Source organism: Ostrinia furnacalis, unplaced genomic scaffold (assembly GCF_004193835.3).
Source record: "Ostrinia furnacalis isolate ACB-3 unplaced genomic scaffold, ASM419383v2 OfSCF0469, whole genome shotgun sequence".
Lineage (NCBI taxonomy): Eukaryota > Metazoa > Arthropoda > Insecta > Lepidoptera > Crambidae > Ostrinia > Ostrinia furnacalis.
In genome coordinates, this window is record NW_021130708.1 from 255,466 (window position 1) to 265,817 (window position 10,352).

Genomic DNA, 10,352 nt, shown 5'->3' on the forward strand with positions numbered 1-10,352 from the left:
ATCAATATTGTGGCCTGTTTTCTGTAATATTAGGCCTGACCACAGAATAATAATACCTGACTATAAACATGTAAATAGAGGAATTAAGTAGGTACTGCAGCTATACAGAATGGTTTCGTGGAAAATAACGAAACCGAAGTAATGTAGGTAAATGTTTTTCTCTGCAATTTACAGAGATAAATAAATGATATTTACCAAATGTTTCAACAAAGTGCTGATTTTCAGTCTCACAATAGTGTCTCTAGAAACATAGCAATCCAAAAAGAGGTTTTCAGCGCCTTTATTATCTGGTATACTTAATGTTCATGTTTGTTTATCATAGGGATCACGATACGATATTTTTGAGTCGCTATTAGCTAATCAATTCGCTTAATATAAACGAAGTGAACTCACTATCAAGATGTTAATTTAAACGGCAAACATTGGTTTTGCTGTCCGGTACTCGGTAATATCCCTGGTCCACAATATTGTCAATTAAAGGCCTAATAACTTCTTGTCAGCATTACGTATCTAATAATATCAACAAATATTTTCATGTTATTATTTTACCAGAATTGTTGTTCATGTTACATTTATTAAGTAATGGTTTTATAGTAATTGCGCCATGTGTGGTAAAATCTCAAGCAAACATTTACAAAATATTCAGTTTTAAATAACTTAAAAAAAACGAAAGGTTCGGCCAAACCAACGCGATCACACGCGATCAGCCGGCGTGCAGCGATGGCGATTGATCGCCATCATCGCCTTAAGGTGGAAATCGAACCCGAGACCTTTCGTTTGCCGAGTCCTTTTGCTTATCCTACTAGGTAATGTGAACATTCCTACAACTAGTTTTGATTATACGAGTAACTTTCCTTTAAAGTTTTCATAAGTTTATTATTCTACCAATCATTCGGACAAATTGTGTGAAAATTCTCACTGCCTCTCAAACTGATAGTTTCCACTGTAGATATAGGATCTGGCTATAAATAGGCGTGTTATCAGAAATAGGTTTTAGTTGTTGCATGTAGCCTACTACCATGATGTCTCGGGTTGTGTGTATCGGACTGGGTCTCTTGGTTGTGTTAGGCTTCTTCGAAGTTGATGCAGGTACGAGTAAATAATAACATTTATAATTTAGATTAAATGACATCTAAATTCCTCTCTACATTCTTGAAATGTTGGTGTACCTATAAAATCCTTTCAAGCTAAATCCAAACCTATTTGTATTGTTTACGGACTCTCTCGTTTTATTTACCCTCCAACATAAATTATTCTTATCGTGCAACAACACTTACCTTACTCAAAGTGATCTTCATTTGTTTTTTATTCCAGCTCCTCATCACGGTGGTGGTAGCTTCAGCCAAGCCAGTGCTCAATCATCAAGCGGCGGCTTCGGCGGAGGTCCCGGTTTTGGCGGCCCTTCTGCCCGTGGCCCTAGCATAGGAGGTCCTGGCTTTGGAGGCCCAGGCTTTGGCGGCCCTTCTGCCCGAGGGTACAACTCTGGTGGTCCAGGATTTGGTGGCCCCCCTGCCAATTACGGACGCCCTGGCTTCGGTGGCTCTGGTGGAAGTGGACCTACTATCAATATCTCGAAGAGTGTCAGCATCAGCACAGGCGGTGGTAGTTCTCAATCGCAAGCCAGCTCGGCTGCAAGATCCGGTTGAAAGTGATTTTAAGACTTTATAAAATACTGTTCTTGTGATTTTTTATTGATTGAATAATGTTAATAGTTATGTTAATAGAATAGTTTTGGTTAATAAAGCTGGAAAATTGAAGTCATATTATAATAAAATGGTAAATAATTCCTATTTGTATACCTTTTATTTTTATATTCCTTTTCCTACTACTTCCACATCCAGACATGCTCTAACTTTTAAAGTCCATAGGGGAATGCTACTATGTTACAATCATTTTTGGAATTTTTACTATGTACTTTTATATTGAGAGGTATCCAAGTAAATCAGACGTAGATATTCCCAAATAATTAACTAAACATTTTAATAGGTTCTTTGATAACAAACAATACAATGTTAAATAAATCATCAAAATTATGCTAATTTATACGTAGATAACAAAAATCTTGAATTTCCTGCGCTACTAGATTTTGTCAGATAACAACAATTACTGATTTTTTGTCGGCCGATAGTTTAGTCGGGCAGTTGATCAGTATGGGCATGTATGGAAGTGCGCACATTACACCGATTTGAATATATGGCCGATTCTTCATACAATTTAAAATCGGGCACAACTATCGGCCAACTAAAAATCGGTGGTCTGCGCCTAGTCTAAAACCGGCATCCCCTTGCCTAATTTCTTTATCCCCAACGAGGAAGCTCTTGGCCTGCATCTGACCTGATGGAAAGTTCGAGAGGGTCGTGCTCCTACAGCGACTCAATGATAATATGATGATGATGATAATGATGATGATGATGATAATGATGATGATGATGATAATGATGATGATGATGATAATGATGATGATGATTTATTTATGTCCGTCCATGTTTAGGAATCTATTAGTCGTTTTTTTACATTATCCAATCAACATACTCACATACAAAATGTGAATTAAGTATTCACTATCTAAAAAGTAAAGTTAGACCAATTACAAACCACAATAAAGAATAAGAAATATCTTATTAATTTGATTAAAACTATTACCAGTTCAATTTAAGGTTCAACAAATAATTCCTGGGTACATTATTGACTGCGTAATACTGGTAATACTTAGTGTATTAGGAAAAGAAGGAAGTAAATAAATAAAAGGTATATCCTATGTACGTAGATGTCCTTTGCTTTTAATAACTCTAAAATGACATTATTTGTTTATCAACTATATTGGAAAACCCGAAGGCGTGTTCCGCGTATTTTCTGAGTCCTATGACCTGGGCGACTCTATTACTCGTAGCGATTATACTCATCTTATTCATTTGTGGAAGGCTGTAAACCTCTAGTAGATTCGAAATTACAGTTGTCTGTCTGTTTGCCTATTGTAGCATTTTCTTCTGATTGTTGCATAGATAACTAATTTGTCAATTGTAGAGTTAAGGTTTTTAAAAATTGATATGACTAGATACATTTTTATAACAATTATTTATTTATTTATTTATTATTCATTATTGAGCAATTACATATTTGATCCAAATAGCGTCCTAAATCCTTTTTAGGTTTGTTTAGACACTATTGTTCTCGCGAAATTGCGAAAGTTTATTACAATTGAGGAGGAATAATTATGAGAGAAGCCTTGATGAACCCATAGTATGTGCAAGGATGAAATAATAATAGTTTATTTGTTAAATTGAGATAAAATAAACGCACATATACTAACAACTCTAAAAAGCATCACTCCATCATGGCTTACAAAAAATCCCCAATTCCCCATAACAAAACAAACCACGAAAACAATCATAGTCCGCCTTAGCGAGTCCCCGCGAGAATCGATGTGTACATTGTCAGTTAGGCTCGAATTGGAAATGCCGACTGTTTACGTACCCACAGAGGCGCATATAAATAGTCAATATCATACGTTTGTCGGCATTGTTCACTGATAGCAAAGAATCGAATAACATAATGATAAAGGCGTTAGTGTGTGCAGGACTAGTTGTCCTGGTGATCCTCAGTCTGTTTGGAGTTGATGGAGGTGCGTACAATATTTTAGCTACATCTATTTCTTAATTTCCAAAAAAAATCTCAGTTTGGCTTTGAAATCCAACATGTTTTTTTTTTAATTCCTCTTTTTGAATGAAAACTTGCCAAAAAAATTATTTTAAACAAAACATTTTCAAAACTCAGTTGATTCTGACTGAAAAACTTCCAAAAAAACAAAAACAACAAATTCCAAATCTCATATTAATCAATTATTTTCTCTTTCCAGCTACCAGAGTAGCCCGATCACCTCAGTTTGGAGGGTTCAGTCAATCCCAGGCCCAGGCCTCGGCTGGCGCCTTCGGAGGCGGTGGAGGCTACGGCCCAGGCTACGGTGGTGGATTTGGCGGCGGCTTCGGTGGCCAGAACTATCGGCGCTTTGGAGGCGGCCCCGGTTTCGGCTATGGCCCAGGTGGCCCAGGATTCGGTGGTCCTGGATTTGGCAGCTATGGTGGACGCCCTGGCTTCGGTGGCTCTGGATTCGGTGGCGCTTTTGGTGGCCGCGGGATCGGTGGCGCTCCATCCATCAGCATTTCGAAGAGCATAAGCATCGGTGGTGGGGGATCAGGCGCTGCGCAGTCGCAAGCAAGTTCAAGTGCCGGTGGATTTGGGAAGTGAACAATGTGATATTACCTAGCTGTATAAGTACTTTGTTGTGAAGAGAACATGAAATTTTTTTAGGAACCACTAAATATGCAGTGAATGTTTAAATAATCTAGTTGATAATATTGCACTAGAGAAATAATAAATACATGATATAAAAATATCCTTTTACTACCTACCTAATATCCTTCGTAGCTTCTTCTTCTTCCTCGGTCCGTCACTGATGAGGATCGCGACCACATTTCGTGTTTTTCTTAAAATGTAACCCAATGTCGCTTGAACCTACAAAAGAAAATGTCCTTGTACCTATTATGATTGCTGAATCATAGCATTCATCTTTACATCTCTACATAGAAATCAAAGTTACTCTGTCTGTACTTTATGTTTTAAACTACACAATGAATTAATGTGGTTTCAACAATAGATAACGTAAGTGCGCCTATTAACGACCCCCCAAAATTTGTAGTCTATTACCGCCCTATTTTCCTTTCTTTCATGAAAGACATAATAACAGGTTCCAGAAAACACTTTACCTAAAAAATATCTAGATATGTTTATTGACTATCACAACGATTAAAGTTTGTGTTCGTAAATAACCAGTAAACGGAGTTATTTGACATTAAATGGGACGCGCCCGCAACGGGCGCACTTTTCATACTGACGCGCTCCCAGCTACTTAAGGTGCACCTTGTTATTAATTAGCGATTTTAACACATTTAAAATAAGTATACCAACACGTTTTTGCATAACAATATTAATTCGTACTTTAGTTTCCTTAATAAAACTTCAATATAGCCCTCTCGCTGTATTTTTGTCGCTTAAATACAATTTTAAATAAGGGCGGTAATAGAAACACTTTTAATAATTTGGTTCCTAATAACGACCCATGGCGTTGTTAGAATTTTGATAACGTTTTTTATTTTAGTATTTATATCTTTAATTACGCATTTAACCTCCATTTTGTTATCTTTATCGATTCATAAGAATATTTCACATAATTAAATCAATTAACGCCATATGTTAACTGTCATAGGTTTGGAATAAAACTGCAATGAACATTAAAGAATATCTCTAATAATGTATGACAATAGATTTTATAAAAACCTGTTAAATTCTAATTAGTACCTATTTGATATAAAATAAAACCTAATAAAAATGGCACTTCACTGATCACGTCTTCATTAAAGTAGATATTTTAGCTGGTTACTGTTTTTTTTTACGGTCGCTAATAGAATAAAGTAATATTCATACTTAATTCTATTACCGCCTCATAACTATAACGCCACCTGCGAAGACTTATAAGCCTGTATTTTGTATATAACTAACATTTATGACATGACACCTAACCAATCATGCGTTATCACAACTACTATGTAACTTTTTAAGATCTTTTGGATTAATAAAAAAAAATTAAAATAATTATATAGACATTGTCCAATTGTCCATAGTTTAAATTAAAATACACAATTAAAATCAATCAAAAACTAATTAAAAGTTATAATAGTCAAATTAAAAATAGAAATAAAATATTAAATGAAAATTAAATTTTATTAAATAATGACCCCCACTACTCACTAGAACACCGGGTACCGTGTAATCAAGTATAATAGAGGAATTTATTATTTTACTATTTCTGCTTGATTATTTATTTGTTTTCGAGAAGCATGCCTTTTCTCTTTTAATAATTAAAAAAAATAACAAAAAAAAAACAAATTTAACTAAAACTAAAAGCAAAACAAATTTAACTTGAAAAAATCAAGTGGTTCCCGAGCCTGTGAGCGGGAATCGAACCCGTGCCTCTTGGAATATACCCAATTGAAGAGCAATATTCTTAGCGGTCGGTAATAGAAACAGAAAAAACGTTAATAGAAACACACCTCGTCTATAGGTCGGTAATAGAAACAACTGCTTTTTCAGATTAAATTGCTATTTATTAATTATTGTGTGATTGTATACTCATTGTTACTACTTGAATTCAAAGATTACTTCATCATTGTTATAAATAAATTAAAGTGTCTTTTCTATCACCACGTCTTATATCTAATTTTCTAACGTTTATCCGAAGACAGCTTAAACTGGCGGTAATAGGCGCATTTACGTTAGAATGATTCAAGAGGAAGGTTTTACACATAGTAATACCCATGCGAATCCGGTGCGTTTAACTATTTTTTTTTAGATAGACAACCTTAACCATGTCATTAATGCGATGTAGACCGTATGGAATTATATTATAGGTATTTTTATCCATAACAAGGTAGCCTTGGCCTGTATATCAAGCAAAGTGATGATCAAGCCTCGAGCTCGAGATGTATTAAACTTTTCAATAAATTACCACAAACTGTTGTAGAATTGCCCATTCATAAATTTAAAGCACATATCAAAAGCACCTTAATGAAAAAGGGCTACTATAAAGTTGAAGATTATATAAAGGAATAAAAATGTTTGGAATGTTTAACTACCTAGCTCGCATTAATACTTATGACTATAATTTGTATATTTTAAAGACTGTAAAACCTTGAAAAGGAGGCTGACAATAGTGACTGAGTTTCTTGCGCTGCTTCTTCTCAGGCCCATTTATTGTCCCGAAGCAGTGGTAGGGTTAATATTGGGACGTGTAAAAGCGCTTTTTTAAAGCCTATTTGCAAAAATAAATGAATTTTATGAATTTTTTAATTTAGCTTCACACAGAATCCTCAATCACAAAAAAATTTGAAGACACATCAACAATTTGTTATGAATTCACGAACCCAAAAACATAATTATAAGGAGTAGTACTCAGCAGTACAGTAGTCAGTAGTGTAAAAAGTTGGCAACTATTCACTCTGGTTACTTATTGGTTGTTTTTGTAAAAATAATTTGAATAAGTACTAGTCATAATATTTTATGAGATCAAAGTTACATGAAATAGATAGATAAATAAAGAATAGGATAGAAAACCACTCGACAAACATTTAACTAACACAAAACAACACAATAGACAATAAACATAAACAACAAATAAAGACAGATAGACGGACAAAAATTTTACTGATTGCATTTTTGGCATCAGTATCGATCACTTATCACCCTGATAGTTATTTTCTAAATATATTTCATGTACAGAATTGACATCTTTACAGATTTATTATAAGTGTAGATCATTAATCTGCCCATTGCTTCATCTTGCTTGTACTCTAGGCTATGTCAGCGATTTCAGTTCGTTTACGGATCTCCTCATTCCTAATTTGATCTCGTGAAGAAACAATGAGTAATCTGGAAATCATTGTCCCCCAATTGGCCTTTGTTCTCATCAGTGGACGTCATGGCTGATATGATGATGAGTATGATGATCATGAAATCTGTATAAATATTTCTTTTCCTATTTTCGAAACCTATCCATAAAATTAAACCGACTGCACTCTCCGATTTCTTGTAACTTATAAAATATTTTAACAAACTTCAGTCGAATATGCTTACTTAGGTGTTATTGAAACTGTAATGAATAATGATGATAATAAAAATTACCTACAGGACAGGTGAATTATCAATTGAAGGCTAGTGCATAGCCAAAAAGCACTAATGCAATTTTATTCTCAGAAATCAAACCTATTTTTAATGTCAATATGAGATCATAAATCATAATCTTGGTCTTTACCACGGCTCTTATGCATAATTTGTATGAACAGTCCAACTCTAATACAACCGTGTGAATTTCCTCCGCGACTGTTTGCGTTTCCAATTTGATTGCACTATTGGTTAGTTGTTGCTATTCGAAGAAGTGTTTTTGACACAATCTGGTTTACTATAAATGTAAGAGCTAGTTATTCCAATAGCCAGAACGATACAGATACCACGACGAGATGGCAAAACTAATCATTATTTTGGCAGTCATCGCCACAGCTTACAGCGCTGTGATTAAAAATGAAGGTACGAGTGCACAGTTTAAGTTTTCTATGTACTCTTATTATGTTCTATTCAAATTTTGATTGTAGCTGTAGGATCAAATAGAACTTAAATCTTATTTTATTCAGTTACATTTTAGCAATAAAGAATAAGTTTCTACAACCTTTCCTATTTCATGAGAGAGTCACATAATATCCTAAAGAAGTAAACAAACAACCCAAAGATACTCTTTTCCCTAAAAGACTAAGGTCGTGCTTAATTATATGAAATTGTGTTTCAAATGTCTAATTAAAATTAACTTTCGTTTCAGATATCCCACTGCAGAGGGTAGCGCGATCACCTTGCAGCACATGCGGTCCTCCACCACCACCTGGTCCCCCGCCACCACCTCCTCCTCCGCCTGGTGTACCACCACCACCCCCACCAATACTCCGCACCCAAAACTGGAGTGGATTAGCTAGAAGCTCTGACGGTCTTCAAAACGCTGTCTTTAGCGGCGCAGCTGCAGCAGCCATACCAAGCCCCTTAGCTTCTGGCGAAGCGTTCTCATTAGCATCAAGCTCAGCTGGTTCAGGAGTTGACGGATCGGCCAATTCTGGATCTGGCTCTGGTAGTGGATCAAATGGAGTTGGATTTGGTACCTCAAATAGGGCTGGTTTTGCCAAATCTGGAGGTGTGAAGGGTGATTTCTCTGCTGGTGGATACGCTGGCGGTAACAAAGTGGTTAGCGGAGGATTCAAAGAATCTCACTATTCATATCATTCTGGAGGTAGTAAAGATTTTAACAGTCAAGGGCTTCAGCAAGATAGTCAAACAGGGGAATCAAGCTCCTCGTCATCGTCAGCGCAAGGTGGATCATTCGGAGGCAATTACGGCGGTGGTAATGGCGGACATTCTGGAGCATTTGGAGGTCGAGGAGATGGTGACGTAGAGGGAATACAAAGCCATCAATACAAAGGTGGTTTTTCAAGCGGCAAGGATAATGGACAATTTGGAAACCATGGAGGTTTCCTCCAACAGACGAATCAACAATATGGGGCAGGACATACTGAAGACTTTGGTAATGCTGCATCTTCGGCCCAGAGTTCATCGTTCGGTGGCAATGGACAAAATGGATTTTCATCTGAAAGTCAGCGAGAAGGGGCTTCATCATTTGGAGGAAATAACGGAGGAAACGGGCACTTTGGATCCGGACATCATTATGAAGTTCAGAACAGCGGCGTTTCTGGCAGGTACAGCAGTGGAGCAGGCCAAGGTAACTTTGACTCTGGATTTTCTTCTCAAGGTTCACAAGGTCAAGGCCGAGGATTTGATGCGTCTGAAGCTCAAAGCAGTTCTGGTGCTCAAGGAGGATTTGGAGTGGGTGGAAATCAAGGAAACTCTCAAGTTTCTGGCTTGGGTGGTGGCTTCGGACAAGGTGCTGCATCTGGGTCTCTTGCAGCCCAAGGAGGATACTCAGGGGGAGCGGGTGCTGATGCTTCGTCCGCGCTTAGTGGGGCCCTGAACTTGGCATCTCAAGGTTTACAGACGGCTGGTCAAGCCAGTTGCTCTACTTGCGGCAAGAGTAGTTACGCCCTTAGCAACGCCAAGAGTCACAGTGGATCTGCGGTAGCCATTTCTGTTGGAGGTTAAAGTAACGAAAGATAATGAAAGAAAATTATTTTTGGAATTTGTGAACAGCTATGGAAACGATTGACCTAAGTTATTAATATTAATAAATTGCTTGTTAAATAAATGAATTTGTTAACATTTTGATTTCTTATTTTATTTTTTATACCTAAAATTCATAAAAAATTCATAAAATTCATTTATTTTTGCAAATAGGCTTTAAAAAAGCGCTTTTACACGTCCCAATATTAACCCTACCACTGCTTCGGGACAATAAATGGGCCAGTGCTGAGAAGAAGCAGCGCAAGAAACTCAGTCACTATTGTCAGCCTCCTTTTCAAGGTTTTACAGTCTTTAAAATATACAAATTATAGTCATAAGTATTAATGCGAGCTAGGTAGTTAAACATTCCAAACATTTTTATCCTTTATATAATCATCAACTTTATAGTAGCCCTTTTTCATTAAGGTGCTTTTGATATGTGCTTTAAATTTATGAATGGGCAATTCTACAATAGTTTGTGGTAATTTATTGAAAAGTTTAATACATTTCCCCATAAATGAATTACCAATCTTGTGCAGTCTGAAATTTGGAACGGCAAGTTTATTTTTGTTTCTTGTATTGAACTTGTG

General features: G+C 36.3%; 3 protein-coding genes across 3 annotated transcripts; all 3 read left to right on the forward strand.

The window, feature by feature from the left end:
* Positions 1 to 962: 962 nt before the first annotated feature.
* LOC114365996 (keratin, type II cytoskeletal 68 kDa, component IB-like) lies at positions 963 to 1,775 on the forward strand. Its single transcript, XM_028322756.1, has 2 exons — positions 963 to 1,089; positions 1,315 to 1,775. The coding sequence occupies exons 1-2, from the start codon at positions 1,020 to 1,022 to the stop codon at positions 1,644 to 1,646; spliced, it is 402 nt and encodes a 133-aa protein (XP_028178557.1). The 5' UTR covers positions 963 to 1,019; the 3' UTR covers positions 1,647 to 1,775.
* A 1,698-nt stretch (positions 1,776 to 3,473) lies between these two features.
* LOC114365995 (glycine-rich cell wall structural protein 1-like) lies at positions 3,474 to 4,422 on the forward strand. Its single transcript, XM_028322755.1, has 2 exons — positions 3,474 to 3,622; positions 3,857 to 4,422. The coding sequence occupies exons 1-2, from the start codon at positions 3,553 to 3,555 to the stop codon at positions 4,243 to 4,245; spliced, it is 459 nt and encodes a 152-aa protein (XP_028178556.1). The 5' UTR covers positions 3,474 to 3,552; the 3' UTR covers positions 4,246 to 4,422.
* A 3,629-nt stretch (positions 4,423 to 8,051) lies between these two features.
* LOC114366001 (loricrin) lies at positions 8,052 to 9,908 on the forward strand. The gene is made up of 2 exons (XM_028322762.1): positions 8,052 to 8,136; positions 8,423 to 9,908. The coding sequence occupies exons 1-2, from the start codon at positions 8,070 to 8,072 to the stop codon at positions 9,742 to 9,744; spliced, it is 1,389 nt and encodes a 462-aa protein (XP_028178563.1). The 5' UTR covers positions 8,052 to 8,069; the 3' UTR covers positions 9,745 to 9,908.
* The last annotated feature ends 444 nt before the right edge of the window (positions 9,909 to 10,352 follow it).